Source organism: Hypanus sabinus, chromosome 10 (assembly GCF_030144855.1).
Source record: "Hypanus sabinus isolate sHypSab1 chromosome 10, sHypSab1.hap1, whole genome shotgun sequence".
Classification (NCBI taxonomy): Eukaryota; Metazoa; Chordata; class Chondrichthyes; order Myliobatiformes; family Dasyatidae; genus Hypanus; species Hypanus sabinus.
This window is the reverse complement of record NC_082715.1, coordinates 9,995,098-10,014,403: the sequence shown is the minus strand read 5'-3', so window position 1 is coordinate 10,014,403 and position 19,306 is coordinate 9,995,098. Positions and strand designations below refer to the sequence as shown.

At 38.4% G+C, this 19,306-nt stretch overlaps 1 protein-coding gene across 2 annotated transcripts in view; it reads right to left on the bottom strand.

Moving 5' to 3' along the window:
• Nucleotides 1-881: 881 nt before the first annotated feature.
• The window catches only part of bach2b (BTB and CNC homology 1, basic leucine zipper transcription factor 2b), a 330,691-nt gene continuing 312,266 nt past the window's right edge, over nucleotides 882-19,306 (bottom strand). For both annotated transcript variants that reach the window (XM_059981402.1, XM_059981401.1), the window contains exon 6: nucleotides 882-10,627. In XM_059981402.1, the coding sequence (XP_059837385.1) occupies nucleotides 10,139-10,627 (489 nt within the window). In that variant the 3' untranslated portion in view covers nucleotides 882-10,138. The remainder of the gene's footprint in view (nucleotides 10,628-19,306) is intronic.

Here is a 19,306-nt window from a genome sequence, read left to right as displayed (position 1 = left end):
ATTCTGTGCTGCACTGATTATCTGGCACTATGCAAATAGGAATGAAAAGATTACTGTATGAGGAACGTCTGGCAGCTCTTAGGCTGTATTCCCTGCAATTCAGAATGAGGAGGGATCTCATAGAAACATTCCGAATATTAAAAGACCTGAACAGATTAGATATGGCAAAGTTATTTCCCATGTTAGGGGAGTCTAGGACAAGAGGGCATAAGTTCAGGATTGAAGGATGTCCATTTAGAACAAAGATGTGGAGAAATTACTTTAGTCAGAAGATGGCAAATCTGCGGAATTTTTTGCCAAGAATGGCTATGTAGACCAAATCACTGGGTGCATTTAAGGCCAAGATAGCCAGGTTCTTGATTAGCCAGGGCATCAGAGAGTATGGGGAGAAGGTAGGGGAGTTGGGATAACTGGAAGAATTGGACCAGCCCATGATTGAATGGTGGAGCAGACTCAATGGGCCGAATGGCCTACTTCTGTTCCTATATCTTATGGTCTTATGCAGACTGTTTGAAAACAGAACTGTTAAACTTGATGAGCTGCTTTACTGAGTAACATTCTTATATCCACCAGCTGAAAATGTAATCATAGAGAGAACATACAAACTCCTTATGGATTATGGTGAGAATTCAACTGCAGTTGGCAATATCTGGCCACCAACAAAGTGTTACGTTAACTGCTATACAATCCTTGGTTGCTAATTCTTCAGGTGATTATGAAGTAGGTATAGTAATAGGGCAACCGCCTTAAACCAATTGACTGTTTAAAATGAAAATGTATGTATATATATATTTTTTAAATGAATATGTTAATTTATTCATAGATGCAAATAATCTGTTTGAACTCAATTAGCAATTACAAACACAATCTGATATGCTATGCGATGATATGTCATTTATTTCAACGGAAACAGATTTTAGACAAAAATCTTTTAAACACTATAAGTAAAATTATTAAAACAGTTTTTGAACAATACTGTATTTACATTGAATGTGATTTTTCTTCACTTCATTCCAACATTTTTTTAAACAAAGAGGAAGCGATTACAACTATCTGATCTCGACAGTAAAAACACCGCAGAAAACACAGTCACCTGGGATAAAAATAACTCCAAACTACAAGCGTCAGACCTTGAACCTTGAAATGATATGCTGAATCTATTTACTACATTAATTCCACACAAAATCTGTGTAAAAAAATATGTAGAAAAACACCTGATGGTAACAGTCGTTGACCAGGTATGAGAGGTATGGATTAATATACAGGTAGATATGTGTCGCTCGAGAGAAGATATTACACTCTGAGACGGGTTGTCTTACCCACTGTCCCAAGCCCACCCACTCCAGATGAACTATTTCCATCCCATCATGAAAATGGCTTCCACAGTATTCTATGTTACATAAGGCAAGAGTGAAGGTGCATTTAATTCCAATATGATTCTAAAACACCTGTTCTGTCAAACAGCCAGGTTTCCTAGGTGACGTATTTTGTTGAACGTTTTTTTTTTAATCATTTCACCTCCTTTGGAGGTGTATGCATGGAGGGACATAAAGTGGGTATTAATGTATTTCATACATTAAATAACACACCAATTTAAATTAGCAATGTGTTTTGTCACACAACACTTCAGGGGTAAAATTATACTCATGAAGAGGTTATTTAAAAAGTAAAACATATTTACATTTAAAAAAGAAAACACATAAACAATTGCAAAACTTGCGGATCTTAATTTGAATCTGATAACACTACATTAGTAGTGATAGTATTTTAATTTTGAGAGACATATAAAGAGCTAATGAAACCTTTGAAAAGGTATTTTAACCTGATTAACAGGGTATTTATCCTCTTGGAGTATATGGTTATACAGCAGAGCATCATTATCAAATTGTTCAAGAAACAGCTATCAAATTATAGCATTACAATTTCTCTAACGTAGAAACTTGTTAATGTTTTTTTAAAATTTCCCCTTTGGTATTACATCCATCATTGCCTGAAGTTTTATCAGATCTAAATACTGAGCATGTGTAAGGTGTGCTTCGATACAAAGGGAATATTCCTGAATAATGGAAAGCACCTCCACTCATGAGAAATGTTGACTCTGTTTGACAGAAACTGGGAAAAGCCAGAATAAAAACTGCTGCTTGAGTCATTGTCTTTTAAAGGGGGAGTAGCAAGAGGGAACTAGTGGAGTGGAAGTGCCTGTGATTCAACCCCAGAAATATTTATGGAAATAATTTCTTCAAAAGGCGCTCATCAAATTTTAATGACTTCCTAGCTACAGAGACTGCATGCTGATGTTAATGGAAAAATAAATGCCATGAATGAGAAATCAAGGACTGCAACATTTTTGCCAAGGCTTCATTTTGGGGGTTGGAGGGAAGTGAACATAGGTGACCATTCCATCCCTTTCCATACTGCCGTTCCACCCCTCATTCCCAACTTGGGTTGTGGCGATTTAGATGAGAGCTGCCCTGGTCAGTCAAACCTCACAGGTCTGAAGTCACTGCTGCCCATTCAGTTTGCAACCAAGAGAGGTGGATTTAAATAAAACCCCAGTAGTCAGATGAATCAATTAGATCGGTCCTACTGCACTGAGAGTGTGAATTTTCACCAATTCCCACAAGCCAAAATCAAGAATCAAAACGAGTTGTTCAGCACTTGATTAAATTAACTCATAATTTGGGGGGCTCTTCAACCTTAGGGTAATGCAGCCATTTTATAAGACAACTCAGAATTGCAGAGGAAAAGGATGGGGAAAAGCAAGGAGACTGAATGTGTTAAACGTTCTATACCGTGTGTGCAGTGCCTACTTTATTTCTACTAAATGTTATTTGTGCAAGTGGATAATGTATGTGTATCTAGTTATCATTATACATTGACTTTTACTGATTTGGAATGTGAAATACTGTTCTAGAAACCACCTGGTACATTTGGAATCTGACCATATGTTGTCTATTCCTGTTCAAAAAAACTACAATATCTGCATGTGTACAGAACCGCCAGCACAGTAAACCGTTCATGAATAGCTCAAAGCTGCCCTCCTTCAGACCGAGATACTGCAGAGCCTGTGAAAAGTCACAAAAACTGAAGATGGGATTGGGATAAGGGGCTATTGACATGAAACATTAATTCTGTTTATCTCTTCATAAATGCTGCCTAATCTGCTTGTACTTTCAGAATGTTGCCTTTTTTTCTCTTATAGGAGACTCATCTCTCATACATAATAAAAAATTTTCTTTGATTTAAAAAATACCTAATCTACCTTACAAGCCATTGACATGGATCAGACAGGAAGCTCTATCCACTGTTAAACCCTCAGAAAGGTACATACTATGCTTGTGTTTCATACCACCTGCTGATGCATCCGGAATTAATGTTGTATATTGATTTTCAACAGTCCGAACCTTTTCTAGGTGAATTAGAAGTGCAACTGATATTTGTTTATAAAAGGCTTTTCACTTTTGGACATAATGAATGCTTATGACACTACTGGAGAATATGCTTGGAGAGATTGCTAAGGCTGATGTGATGAAATTGAACTGAAAGTCACAAAGACACAAACTCAATAACTATTCAATGTAATTACCCCTGAGTAATTCTGACAATTCATAGCTGTTATAATTCGCAATGCCTGGTCAAATATCTAAAACAAACCTTGTGATTTTGATGTGATTGGATTAAATTTTGTGTTAGTCTAAAAATGAGTGGCAATTTGCCTGAGGGAGGAAAACAAATGAATTTATTTTTCTGTTTTAAAAAAGGGAGGATTTAATAAAAAGTAACACAAAATTAATTTGTTGAATTTGTAACCTTTGAACACAACATCGGAATAATTATTTATTACTAATTTATGGTACCACAAGAAGTTGAAAAGTAACAAGAACTCGGTAGAACTGGGACCTTGCACAATTTCAGTTCAATCATGTGATTATGTTCCTAATTATGATGTCCTTCAGCATAAACATTTACTCTGACTTGGAATAATGACATGAAATTGCACCATAGCTGATCAGGAGTCACTTCGGCTTTAGCATGTAACACCACTCACTGCTTGGAAAAACATTCCTGATCATTTGAATCTACTTCAACACAACATTCAAAGAGAGCCAGAAATTGGATACCTAGTTCATTTTCTTCCACTTAACCCAACAACAAGGATTTGAAGTTACCTGTGGTTCTCTGGTCGCTGTCCGGTCTGAGATTGAATAACAAAGCAGGTTGAAATTGGATTCTTCCTTGGTTAAGGTATATTTACTCAATGGATAGCAAGCAGTGCAGAATGAGCAATTTTTAATTAAAAAAGCATACTAGCCAAAATAAAACTATAACTAGGCTTATAATTTTTTTAAAAATTTCATGGAAAATGACTTACTCAGGACGACATTGGAAATTGTAAATATTAAAAGAATTAAAATTTCTGTAAAGGAAAATAAAATTTGACATTTAAACTTCTAGTAGGCAGCAGGACATATTTTTAAATCACTAGAAATAATACCTTGTCAGTTTATACTGAATATTACCCAATCAAATAAACTGTCTGTTAGACTTTTTAGATGGTGGAAACACAGAAGTTAAAAAGGGTATAAGTTAATATCAAATTGTTTAAATTAATTACTACACAAAACATCTAAAATTAGGATTCTGACCATGCATGAGGATAATTCACTAACAAGAAACATACACAGCAGCTTACTCTAAAATCTTAGAATATTTACATGCATGAAGACATCAACAAGGGTAAAGTGTCATGGGATAAATTCTGTCTGTTCCAGAATCAATTTGGAATAAAACAAGGCACCTTTGGATCATGAACAAAAATACCTAATCTACTTTTACAGTTAACTTGTCAACAACACATAATGAAATGAGGTCGCCTGTGCACTATTTAATACAAGAGTACTTGGCAGATGAATAATGTTTCCTGTTAATCTCCTGATAAGCTTTGTTTGTAACATGGTTCAGAATAGCAACAAAAATTATATAATCAATTATGTAAATATGAAACCTGTTTACTCCTAAGCTGAACTTCACTGAAGCATAAAAATGTTGTTTGAACAATGGTTTTAAATGCAAGAGTTTGATCGCAGGTTGTTACAGTTCACATTTCTTTTTTTTGGAAACTGGAAGTGATGATGGACAACTATGACAGTTAAATACATGCTTAAAAAGCTGCATCAGAAATTTCAACAAAAAACATGCTCAAATAAAACTAAGGGTGAAAACTGACAATTGCAAATCTGTGTCAGGAGAAGGGGTGTTTGCTTGCTTTCAGGAGATCAAATCTCTTAGATTATTTAAATTTACATCAAAAAATTAATAGAATTTTCTCAGTACAGTTGGGTTATATAGTTACAACCAGCATAGCTTATGAACTAGACAATGTTGGCAGCTCCTGGAAACAGCTTTTTGATAGAATAATCACTATTTGAACAAGGTGAAATTTAAACTCATTTTAATTAAAAAAATAATATAACAGAAGCGTCCCTTTTTATTCTCTGCTAATTTAATTGGATTTCTAATGTCCCTCCTTCCAACTTTAAATAGCCAGTGGTCTGCATCCCAATAACTTCAGGCTCTGTACAAGGACAGATCATTGCCCCAACAGCAGGAACATGCAATTGCATATTGATAGCAACAACAGTTATTTTGTACTGTATATGTAGCACCTGTAAATTGTAAAAACATTCCAAAGAGTAATTATTTGCCATCAAGCACAAAAGGAGATTATGAGGGGAGATAACCCAAACTTTGGTCAGAGGTAGGTTTTCAGGAGTGCATCAAAGATGAACGAGGAGGTAGACAGGTGGAGGAACTTGGGACAGAAATTCCAGAGCTTAAGGACTTAGCACTGACAGTGATGTGATTTAAGCAGGGAATGCTCTAAAGATTAAAACTGAAGTTTCTAGGGCTGGAAGACACTACTGAGACTGAGAGGGTCAAGGCCATGGAAAGATTTGAAAAGAGGTGGATTTAAAAAAAAAACACAAGAGATTCTGCAGATGCTGGAAATCCAGAATAACACACACAAAATGCAAATTGCTGGAGGAACTCATCAGGTCAATCAGCATTTATGGAGAGGAATAAACAGTCGATGTTTTGGACGGAGGCCCTTCAGCAAGAGACTGAATTTTTTTTTTAAAAAAAGGTATTGCTTAACCTGAACCTGAAACTGAAACAGGCCAGCAAGTAGAGGAGTGAATGGTAAATGGGATGGAACAAGTTCAGACAAAGGATTCAGTACTTTGGAAAACCCCAAGCTTACAAATATTAAAATATGGGAAGAAAGATTTACATGAGAGTTTCAGCTAGAGATGAGCTGAGACAGAATTGGGTTACGTTATTGAGGTGGACATAGGTAGTTTCAGTGATGACATATGTTTCTGGTCCAAAGCACATCCTGGATTACTGTGACACTTGTTACGTTAAATGAGAATGTTGCAGGGCATAGGCTGCAGACATTATTGACAGGGACTGCAGACAATCCTTTAGTTTCCCTATTATTCATCTCTAAGAAAATTCTGCTCATCCAGTGTTGTGTAGTAAGACTACCTTTGAACAGTGAGAGATGTGGTGGAGAGCAAGTAATTAACACACACACACACAACTACAGACATTACAGATTTGGATGACGGTACTGAGGGTGGTATGTTGGTAAAGACAGGAGACAACCAAGAAAAGGTCCTTGAGGGATACCAGCAGTAACTGAGCAAAATGACTGCAGATCATTGACCGGATAACAAAACCACGAAGCCAGCCAATCATAGTCTCATCTAACATGGTAAGAATAGAAAGGCATTGTAAGGGGACTGTGTTCTTAATGCAGTCAATGGCTCATTTACATCACAGTCATGAAGGCTGTCATCTGTGATTTAGATCAGAATAGTTTCAGTACTGAGTGAGGGAGAGCTTCTTCTCAGAGGGTGATGAGAAAGAGGAATGAGCTGCCAGCAGAAACGGAGGATGCGTGTTCAATTTCAACATATATGGGAAATTTGGATAAGTAGTATACATGGATGGGAGGGGTGTGGAGGGCAGTGGTCCAACTGCAGGTCGCTGGGACTAGGCAGAATAATAGTTTGGCATGAACTAGACGGGCTGAAGGCCTTGTTACTGTGCCAGAGTGCTCTGTGACTCTATGACTTGACAGAGCAGGGATCTTTTGGGTGGAATTCAAAGATTTGGAAGATGATGGCATGCTTGAGGATTTTACCGAGGTATGGATGGTTGCAGACAAGGTGTTAGTATTTTTCAGCTGATCTCAAGAAGCATAACAGAGAAAGTCATTCTTGCCTTTACAAGTTAAAAAGTAAACCATCCCTAATAAAATCTGATCTAACGCTCACTCTATATCACTTCTCAATTAACGTACTGCAGAGTTTATTTCTGGGTTGCTTACAATCTCTTAAACTGGGTAAGATCTATCTCCTGCCCTGGACCCTTCTCATCTCCTGTTGCTCTCATCATGATATTCTTTCCTGAACTCCACCTTGCTGCAACCATTGGGACCTCACACTTGTGACAAAGACTACATTCCTGATTGCTCCCACTGTTGACACCGGCACTCTATTCCTGTCTCAGCTTCAGGTTCAAGCAGAGGTGTGGCTTAATTCTGCTCCTACGTTTGCACTGTAAGCACCTGTAAATTGTAAAAACATTTTTGCTTGCACTGTTCTTGCATGACTCTGTTCCCACTTCTGCCATTGAGAAACCGCTCCCAAAATCAAGTCTGTGACCCAGTTTCCAATGGGACCCCACCTCCCATGTCACCATAGAGATCCCATGCCCTGTGTTCACTTTTAGGATCCCACTCTCAGTATTCACCCCTCAGACTCCCTCCTGGTTATCACTTCTAGGACCCCACTCCTGATACAAGCCCACTGCCAGTCTGGCCACTCTTGCTTCTCCAGCTAACTCCCAAATCCCTCTCCACTGTTGCCTCTGGGACCCCCAGCTGCCACCACAACCTCTGTATGTGGAGCAGAGAGAGACAAAGTGATTGCCCTGCCAAATACCGTGTTTTAGAAACACACTTCAATTTGTTTCGCAATTTAGCAGAAATGCTTTCCTGATACAAGGCTGAATTCCGCTGAAATGTGACCTCGGTTGGGAAAAAATTATTAGCCATCATCGGCTACTGTGGGAAGGAGGATGGTACTGGATACATTTTAAATACAGGTGTTCTTACAGTTCAGGTAGGCAGGGAGGAATGTTTTTATCATTTCCTTACTATGCTTTTCAGTTAAGGGCTGAGAAAACTGGAAAATGGAATGTTTTGCCGTATAATCTTTGCTCACACTACTTCTGCTATTTTGTCCCTTGCTTTGCAGGAACATCCTTTGTCCCCTCCAATAACTGTAAAGAAAATTGCATTTATCTAACATGTCCACAGCCTCTGTGTGTCCCCAAACATCTCACAAACAATGAAATATTTCAATTAAATGTTGCAATGTGGCTTGAAGAACATCAAGAAAAAACTCTTGAATTGGGCTACTAAGTCTGTGTGGTTTTCATCACATTTAATAAACCAAAATAACAAGGGTTATTATGTAGAAAGCTTCATGATAAAACTGTCACCTGGTCCCTTGTGATATATCTGCCTTCAGTAATATCTGTGTGGTCCTCTTATGCAGAGGTTTTATGCACTGTGTGTAAATCCCAATAGGAAGGCAGTTCATAAATCCATGTTCTATTCAGTTGGGCAAATACCTGGGAGGGGGAGGGAGAGAATGAGAGAGAGAGGATGAGAGAGGGGAGAAGAGAAGGAAGGGTACATAGAGAGGGAGGAACGGGAGAGAGAAAAAGAGGGACAGAGAGAGATGGAGAGAAGCAAATTCAAAGGGAAATTTGGAGTTAGTCACTGACTTAGCGACAGAGTGTGACAGCAGGACCAAAGAACACTTTGCCATTTTACTCTCCTTAGAAGCTTGCTTCCAGAGATATTATAACAGAAAAACAAAAAAAAAGTCAAAATTATATAAAAGTTCAAACAATTTAAAAAAATCTTTTCAAAAAAGATTGTCCATACAATATTTTAGATTCAATGGCCCATGTAGTAATTTCCCTGCACTCCAATGTTACACCGTCTAAAAGCAGAAGTTTCATTAGACAATGATAATTAGGATTGAAAACCAGAATTTAAAATAAAAACATTGATGGTTATGAATACCAAAAGCTGTTGTTGGTCACTCTACACAACTTGTGTCAGTAGCATCATCTCAAAGTTTGGGTTGGGAAGGGACGCAACCTCACCCCATCTCACTGAATACCATCTCCTTGTTTTGTTTTTGAATACAGTTGTGTAATGCATCAGGTGGTAAAGCAAAGAACCCAATGACGCACACAGTGCAAGTGGCAGTTTTGACCATCACTGTTCTACATCAGAAATAACAGATCTTCCCTGCTCAAAAGGCACCTTCAAAGAGTGCCTGAGGTGTGTTATAAATTCAATTTACATAAATTACATTTCAATATTTTTTCTCTTTTTTTTCTTAAGTACAAAGAAGGTGATATTGCTCAAGTGTGAAAATCTAACTGTCTAATTTCTTAAAAGTTTCGGTCAGGTTCTGCAGAAGGCAAAATGGGAATGTTGTAACCAGATTCTTTGTACAAGGCAAACACAAGAGTTCCAGTAATCTAATTAATTAAAACTGAGAATGCAGGAGTATGTTTACAGTATGCAGATGTTAGATGAGAAACCATCTTTTATGTTACTGAGTCATGTTGAACATTCAGAAGATTTCCTGAGTTGGTGTGTGACATGGGCCACCGAGCTTGCTGAAAGACTTAACTGAGATTTCTGTAGGGTCCTTCAAGGTAAAATGAGATGCCACCTGACTCATTTCTTTTCGAGAATGAAGGTCAGGTCTTTACAACAATAATTAATAATCATTACAAAATAACAGCGTCATTATCACTGTCAAGTTCCCTGCACAAGCAAGGTATAGCACCAATGTGAGGATAAACCTCAGCTGTTCTGAGGGGTAATACCTGGACAGAGTTCTGCTGCAGTTTAAGACTGTTGTAGTGTGCATCAAAGACAAAAAGCATCAACAGATGAATGTTGCCTGCATCCTGATCAAGTGAACCTCCTGCTTACTTTAAGAAAAAAACAACCAGGAAAAAGGGAAGAACGAGTCAATCACTGGGTGCAGTCTTTCCTCGGTTGTTCATCGGTTGTACATTTATCTGTCATTTCCTGGCAGAAATCTACCGTCACTGTCTGACTGCACTGTTCAAATGAGGGCCTCTTCTCTGAGCATGTTCCTTGGTCAAGCAGCTCCTGCATATTTCCTGATGAGCATACTTCTATGTTGTGGCTACGTGACCACTGATCCTGATGGTGGGACCCTCCTTGCTCTGCGCAACATTGCATACTATCTCCAGTGCACTGTGTTTTCAGAAACTTCTGCTTTAATCCATCCGGGGGCGAGGTAGTGCCACCCGTGGCTGCAGGTTCATCCATTGGCCTGAAGACGGGACAAAACTTGTGTAATGACTGCATTTGCTCTGGACTTAACTGGACATCGCTGCACACTTCTTGGCAAAGGCATGAGAAATTATCCCACAGTTCTCCCATGCAAGCATTCAGCTGGTTTCTTTCCGTCAGTAACTTTTCTTTTTCACAAAGCTAGGAAAAATCCAGAAAAAAATTGCTGATTATATACCTTAGGATCTTGGCAACATCCAATCATAATCTATATAACTGATTAGAGCCATATAACTTAAAGTAAAATGTTCTGGAGCTGAGTTTTCATTCAAAGCAGACTAAACAATTTATCTTAGTGTCTCACAAAACAAGAACGGATTTAGGGACTGAAGAATCAAGAACCATATTAATTCTTACTACTTAAATAGGAGGTTTTAATTTAAAGCAACACACAAAGTGCTGGAAGAACTCAGCAGGTCAGGCAGCATCTATGGAAATGAACAGAGTCAACGTTTTGGGACGCAACCCTTCATCAGGACTGGTAAGGAAAGGGGAAAACACCAGAATAAAAAAGGTGGGGGGTGGGGGAGGATAGGAGGATAAACAGAAGGTGATAGAGAAAGAGATTTTAATTTACATTGGACATTTTTCTCTCCTCAGTGAAGCAGTATCTTTTTACTACAGATACCTACTGATCTATGAGGAGTGGCATCTTGAGTAGGAAACACTGGAGGGAAACAATTTGGTACGTTAAGCCATAACTAGTGTTATTGCCATTATAGTCAGCAGATAGATTTCACAACCTGTAGAACTTGGATAGCTGAACTTTCTAAGAAAAATGTTTCTGAATATAGTTGAGATACAACTATGAGGGTAAAATTGAACAGATTTATAACAAATAGGAGAGTTAGACTGAATCGAAAAGTTAATATGGGGGGAAAGTTAATAAAACACAATGGAGGGGTACAAAACAGCTTGGATTTGCTGCCGATTCCTGGAGTGATCACTGTATATTTTAATGATTTTTTTTACTATATATTCACAGCCCCTATTTTTACTGCCTTCACATATTTCCGAGCCATTCACAGTTCTGACAGATCTAGGTCAGAAAACTGCTCGCTGCTGGCTTTAATGCCTCCTTGTAAAAGGAATGAGGATGTAGAACTGCATTTGTTATGATCCTTAATGAAACCTTACTCAGTGGGATTTACGTATATTTAACAATAGTTATAGACCTATTTAACCAGAATAGATAGTTTCACAGGTAGTTAGCTGGTCAGTAAATGCATCTCAATATATACGTATCTATTTGTATATTTAATACGACTATTACACTGATAACCCTTGTAGTAAAATATTGCTATTTTGATAATTATGACATTATTAAATTGTTCAACAGACTTTCTATCAATCTATCTATCTGCTTATCTGTTTATTGATCGATTGATTGATTGATTGAGATACAGCATGGAATAGATTCTACCAGACGTCCAAGCCAAACCACTTAGCAATCCCTGATTTTACTCCCGTGTAATCACAGGACAATTTACAATGATCAATTAACCCACCGACTTGTGTGTCTTTGGACTGTCGGAGGAAACCAGAAGATCTGTAGGAAACCCATGCGGTACAAACTCGTTACAGGCAGTGGCGGGATACTTGGTGAACATAAAACTTATTTGCCGTTTAATCGATTGAGGTGGTTTTTAATGCAATGGAACTGAACAAAAACAGGGGTTCATAGCAATCAATTTGACATCAATGTTAGTTATACATATCTGGCAGAAACCAACAGGAACATAAATTTACAACTCCCCAGTTATTTCATTATTAACCCACAGGGTTTTACAGACAAGTGGGGTACTTACCTCATCTAAATAGGAGTCTCGTACCTTTATTGAAATTGGACCCAATAACAGTAAAAGGAACCAGATGGCACCTACTCTTCAAGTATGTATGAAGTATTTCTTTGAGAAAGCATGAAGGCCACTGGTTTATCATCCAGACTCCTACACCCCTTTTCCATCTTGCAAGACATCCTGAAAACCATATCCCATTTCCATGGAAAAGACCACGGGTGTCAGAATCAGGTTTAATATCACTAGTGTACGTTGTTAAATTTGTTGCCTGACATTCATTTTCTAATAGTCACTCTGATTTTTGTGTTGCATCAAATAGGATGTGGAACATCAGTAAATCACCATAGTTAAATCCAACATGATCCGCATACTGCCTCCATCAATCTGAACACCCACTTCAAATTAAAATCTACCCTCTTCTGTAGAGTAAAATGAAAATCGGGTGCCAATATATTCAATAACATGACATTTTTAAAATATCAATTAAACCTTGAGGTATCTTGGCTGCTTCTTCAAGGTTCAACATCGCTATTATGTGCCGTGTCATAAGACGTGGGTGATCATGGTCCTTCCATGACCGTGCTTGTTCTTGACGAATGTTTCCACAGAAGTGGTTAGGCATTACTTCTTCTGGGCAGTGTCTTTACAAGACAGATGACCCCAGACATTATCAATACTCTTCAGAGATTGTCTGCCTGGTGTCAGTGACCTTGTGATCTGCACCAGCTGCTCCTACGACCACCTACCACCTGCTCCCATGGCTTCACATGACCCTGATCGAGTGGGGGGGGGGGGGTTAAGCAGGTGCTACACTTTCCTCAAGGGTGGCACAGGGAAGGAGCGCCTTATACCTCCTTTGGTAGAGACAAATCTCCATCAACCACCCACATTTTAGGTTATTCCAATATTTATGAAAGGTCGGAGAGGGAACTGTAGGCTAAGTTAACCTAACAACTTTTGCCAGAAATTATAAAAGTATTTCATTAGGGATGGAATGACAGAAAACCTTGATAGCTGCTATGGGTTTACAAATATTAGGTCACTTTGAATAAACGTGTTTAGTATTTTAAAGAGGGAGATAAAGAAGGATTGGGTAAATGGCTATGAATTTTATTTGTGGAATTCTGAAGGCATTGTTAAGCCATTCTCACAAATATTTAGTTCAATCAGAGCTTATTGGCATAAAGTTCTGGTGAAGGGTCTCCAGCTGGGTACGTCAAATCTGCTTTTCATTCCACAGATACTGCCTAACCTGCTGAATGCTTCTGACATTTTTTGATTTTATTTCAGTCTTGCAGTGTCTGCAGTTTTTATTTGATACTAAAGAATTTAAATGGAAATTACTGACCCATTGTCAAGAGATGGAAAGTGGAGACAATGGGCAGATACTATGTGAATATTTCAGACAGTTTCAGAGGTCAGAATCAGGATCAGGTTTAATATCACTAGCATACTGCATGCTGTGAAATTTGTTGCCTTTCAATTTTGAAATTTGGCAGCAGTAGTACAACGCAATACATAATACGGTAGTAAAAAAAAACTGTGTGTGTGTGTGTATACACAGATATATACTAGTTAAATTAAAGTAGTGCAAAAATAAAAATTAAGAAAAAAGGGTAGTGAGGTAGCGTTCATAGGTTCAATGTCCATTTAGAAATTGGATGGCAGAGGAGAAGCCGTTCCTGAATCATTGAGTGTGTGCCGTCAGGCTCCTGTATCTCCTTTCTGATGGAAATTGACAAGCTAGTAAATATATTTTAAAGAGTTATTTGCTTGCAAACATATTAATGCACAACTATTACTCAGATTGCGCTCATTATAAAAATATAACTAACGTTGTGAATTTGTTCAAATGATTAAGTCATTAATTTGGTGATGATATTACAGTGGTACTGAAAAGTTTGTGAATCCTGTAGAATTTTCTCTATTTCTGCATAAATGTGACCTAAAATGTGGTCAGATCTTTACTTAAGTCCTAAAACTAGATAACCCAATTGAATAAATAACACAAAACATTATTCTTGTTCATTTATTAATTGAAACAAATGATCCATTATTACATGTATTTATTGGAAAAAGTATGTGAACCATTGGGGTAATGCCTTCTACAAAAACTATTTGGAGTCAGGTGTTCCAATCAATGAGATGAGATTGGAGCTATGGGTTGTAGAGGTGCCCTGCATATAAAAAAGACACACAAAGTCAGGTTACTCTTCTCTAGAAAGAAATGTTTCTGTGTACCATGCCTCCATCAAATCAACTTTCAGAGGACCTTAGAAGAATTGTAGAGATGCATGAAGCTACCAAAGCATTTCTAAAGACCTGAGTGTTCATCAGTCCACAGTGAGAGAAATTGTCTACAAATGGAGGAAACTCCATACTGTTGCTACTCTTCCTAGGAGTGGGCATTCTGCAAAGATCACACCAAGAGCACAACGTGCAATGCTGAAGGAGATGAAAAAGAACCCAAGGGTTAACAGCAAAAGACCTATAGAAATCTCTAGAACTTGCTAAAGTCTCAGTTCATGTGTCCACTATAAGAGAAACACTGAACAAGAATGGTGTTCATGGAAGGACAACATGGAGGAGGCAAGGTCCCTCATGAGAGACTCATCCAGAAAGTCATGAGGCATGGGATAAGTAGAACCTTGGCCGTTTGGATAAAAAATTGGCTTAAAGGAAGAAAGCAGAGGGTAGTTGTGGAAGGAAAGTATTCTGCCTGGAGGTCGGTGACGTGGAGTGCTGCAGGGATCTGTCCTGGGACCCCTGCTATTTGCGATTTTTATAAATGATCCGGATGTAGAGGTGGAAGGATGGGTGAGTAAGTTTGCGGATGACACAAAGATGGGGGTGGGGTGGGGAATATGATAGCAGTACTCCGAATCATAATTGCTGGAAAAACAAAAGGTCTTCTGTAATCCAGGTTAATTAAACCCAAAGATGTAATCTTAGAAAGCTCCTCCTGTAGAAGAATGAAGACGAAGTTTACCAAATTGAAAAAAAAAGAACTTGGGAAAACAAAACGCTATGTGAGAACAAGATGTGGCTGATGTGGGCATGGGAAAATGAAAGAAACACAGAAAACTATTAGAAGCTAAAGATATAAACAGTTAAAAGTGGAATTAGTAGCGAGTATCTCTACCCTACTTACTGGAAAACCTGAGAGTGAAACCCCTAGAGGAGAGACGATAGCAATAAAAGATTTATTGAAGTTACAGCTATAACAAGCAGCAGCTATAACAAGACAATATCGGCTGAGACGAGTGTCCAACATCTCTACCGTGTAACTGGGAATTAGTTCTGTTAATCATACCAAGAGATTTGGTGAGTTAAAACTTTTGCTGTTCCAAGTGTATAATCTGTGTGAAGTTTCATCCAACAAACCAAGAAACAAGATGGCGAGTCACCCAAGACTGAAGAACCAGCAAGGGAATGAAATGTTTAATGATGTAGAAGATTTAATACCGTTGGATATACAAGTTTATTATCACTCAAAGGATCTGAATTTGACTTTCTTCAAGAAGTGATCATTTTTGCAAAGACTTTTATAAACTACTGAACATGATTTACTTTGTTTAAAAGCTGGGATGTTGGAGAATTGTTGTGAAAGAAGTTAAGCTGTATATTTTTTTGGGGGGGGGGGAAGTTGAATTTGAATTTGTAGACATACTGACTGAGGAAGTTAACCATAATATTTAAGAACATGAATTCAATTAGTTTTCTAACTAATTAGGGATAAATAAAAAGGAAAGGTAAATCAGTACCCTTTAAATAGGGAATAATGCTAGGTCTAATTAGTTAGAGTAACAAAGGTTATTCTAATGAATACCACTGATTCTAACTAAACAGGAATTTGGTTTTAATTTGGTAGCTGAGATTTGGAACCTGACACAACGTTGGAATTTTGACTTGTTCATGTAAATATTTTGTATATATTGTTTTTTTATAATGCAAAGTTACCTCCAGAAGTGTGTGTTTTCTATTCGTTACCTCCTTCCGATATGTACAGCTTCTGATCGCCTACCAGCACCTAGTGTAGTACTATCTAATTTAATTTTCTCATAAACAGTGCAGTGACCAGTCACACGAGATAAGACCAGCACTACACAGGTGTTACACTTCCCATTAGTAAACAATTTAATGTCCAGGAGATGCAAATTCAATTTTGGGCAAAGGTACAAAGGGAATGTGAGGAAAGGCCAGACAGACTACATTTATTACCCATACATCATTTTCTATGGTGGAAACAACGTGAATCAGCACTTTCCAAAGGTAATTGAATAGGCAATAAAAAAAATAAATTATTTGTAGGGCTTTGAGGAATGAGCAGGGAACAGTACTGATTGGATCTAAAGGGAGCACTATGGACTTAATGGGCAGGTGGGGAGGGGGCTAGTCCTCATTCTGAGCCCTAACAAGTATATTTATGTTAGAGGTTACAATTTTGGCAATCTACAACTGCAAACAATTTGTTGCTTCAATCCATCAGCCCTGGCTTTGCTGTGCATCCTTAAACTGATGCTTCACAGCTTGGAATAATGGCAATAGGAAAGATATGTTGCTGGAAGCAACATCAAGAACAGGATAATAACATTAATTGTTTTAACTGTATAAACAGCTTGAATATTTAACATACTGATTCACCAGATGGCAAACTCATCGTAACATTGCTTATGAGTTGTCTGGTTGTGACTGCTCTCAAGGGTCACTTCTGTTTAAACTGTCTGTTCATCTGAGGCCTCCCATTACCTACATGCTGTGTTCAATAAGAAGGCAATGCAGCTGCTGTTAAAAATCTTTGTAAATTGATGTCTTTTTTTCTTGAGAATGGGCCAGTTTCAAGACTGAAAGAAATCAGCGGGCTAAGAGTGGTTTGCTTATGCTCTGAAAGGTCTAGAGTGTATATATGTTCTTTGTGATTGTATTTTACTGATATTCTATATGTGGTTTGTTATCTTGCATTGGCGAGCACTAGGCCTCAAGATGCGGTGTTGCCTGAGAAGCATTGGACCCAGTGCACTCCACTGGGGAGCTGGAGTTGGCATCAACCCACCCCCCCCACCCCCGGTGTTTGCTTGGCAGAAGTGTGGTGAACTATGTGCCTGTCTGGACACGCCCCCTGCTGAATGCTCCTGTGGCTCCTCCCACAGGCCCCTGTATAAAGGCGATCTGAGGCCTGACGCTCGGCCTCAGTCTCCAGGACATAGTATGATGGACACTCACTCCTGGTTCCTTCTTCCAGTCAATAAAAGCCGATATCTCGCCTTACATCTCAGTGTGAGTTATTGATGGTGCATCAAGAAGACAAGTTGCATTGTGGTTGATTGTAGATACTGTAGATTGATGGCTTGAGTCTTGGACTCTTTTATTACGTGGCTGTAATACCATATGTACTTGTCATCTTGTACGTGTTAAGTGTACTTTGTGCTGTGTGTGACTGTTGGTACTGTACCTTGCACTTTGGCCCCAGAGTAACACTGTTTCATTTGGCTATATTCATGGGTCTCCATGAATGTCAATTAAACTTGAATTGAATTGAATTCTATAGGAAATTCTTAAAATTAAAAAAAATCCTTTTTTTAAAATAAAAAAAATACAAGAAATTCTATAGATGCTGGAAATCCAGAACAACACACACAAAATGTTGGAGGAACTCAGCAGGTCAGACAGCATCAATGAACGGTCAATGTTTCGGGCTGAGACCCTTTGTCAAGACTCTGCTAATTAAAATTGCAGCTGATTATGGCCAAGTGCAGTCTGACTTTGTGTGTGTTTAAAATACGTATGATTCTTCAAACTGCAATAAAAATGCACAATGTCAAAGGTAATGTATTTAATTAATTAAAATATACTCCAGTTTATAAACTGAGATTTTTAATCCATCACTTTGTACTGCCAAACATATTTTGCTTGAGCCTGCCAGTATCTGAAGGAATTGGTTCAGACTTTGAATCCATGAGAAATATTTAAGGAAAACACTCTAATGACATACATGGAACACAGTATAGTGCACCCTAGTAGGAACAGGCCCTTTGTCTCACTATATCTGTATTCACCATACCAGTCTAACCAATCTCATCTTCATGCACATGGTCTGCATCTCTCTCTACCTTGCCTTCCACTATTTGATATTTTCAAATGGGAAAAAGACTCTGTACTACCTCTACACAAGAGATTCTGCAGATGCTGGAAATCCATAGCATCATACACCAAATGCTGGAGGAACTTAACAGGTCAGGCAACATCTGCAGAAATGAATGAACAGTCGACGTTTTTGGCCGAGACCCTTCTTCAGTACTGGAAAGGAAGGGGGAAGACAGCAGTATAAAAAGGTTGGGGGAGGGGAAGGAAGATAGCTAGAAGGTGATAGAATGAACCAGGTGGGTGGGAAAGGAAAAGGGCTGGAGGTGAAGGAACTTGATAGGAGAGGAGAATAAACCATGGAAGAAAGAGAAAACGAGGGGCATCGGGGGAGGTGAGAAGAGGTAAGTGGCTAGAGTGTGGAAGAGAAGCAGAGATAACCTACCCTATCTATGCCTCTTATCATTCTACATACTTCTATCGGATCATCCTTCAGCCTCCAATGCTTCAGCAAAAACAATCCAAGATTGTCCACAATCTCCTTATCTCCAATCTAGGCAGCATCTTGGTGAACCCTTACTACACCATCTCCAAAATCTCAGCATTCTTCATTTAACATGGTGAGCAGAACTGCACACAATACTCCATAGGTAGTCTAATAAAACAACTGCATCATGACCTCCCACTTTTATACTCAATGTCCTGACAAATGGAGAGAAGCTGTCTTTACTACCTTATTCATTCTTATTGCCATTTTCAGGGACCAGATCAAAATCCCCCTGTATATAATGGTCCAAAGATCCCGACAAGTAGTGAACTCTTTCCGCTTGCCTCTGACCTCACAAAAATGTCCTCTCACTTTATTTTATTTATTTTTATTTTATACAGACATACACACCTGTCTGGATTAAACTCCATCTGACAGTTTTCCACCCAAATT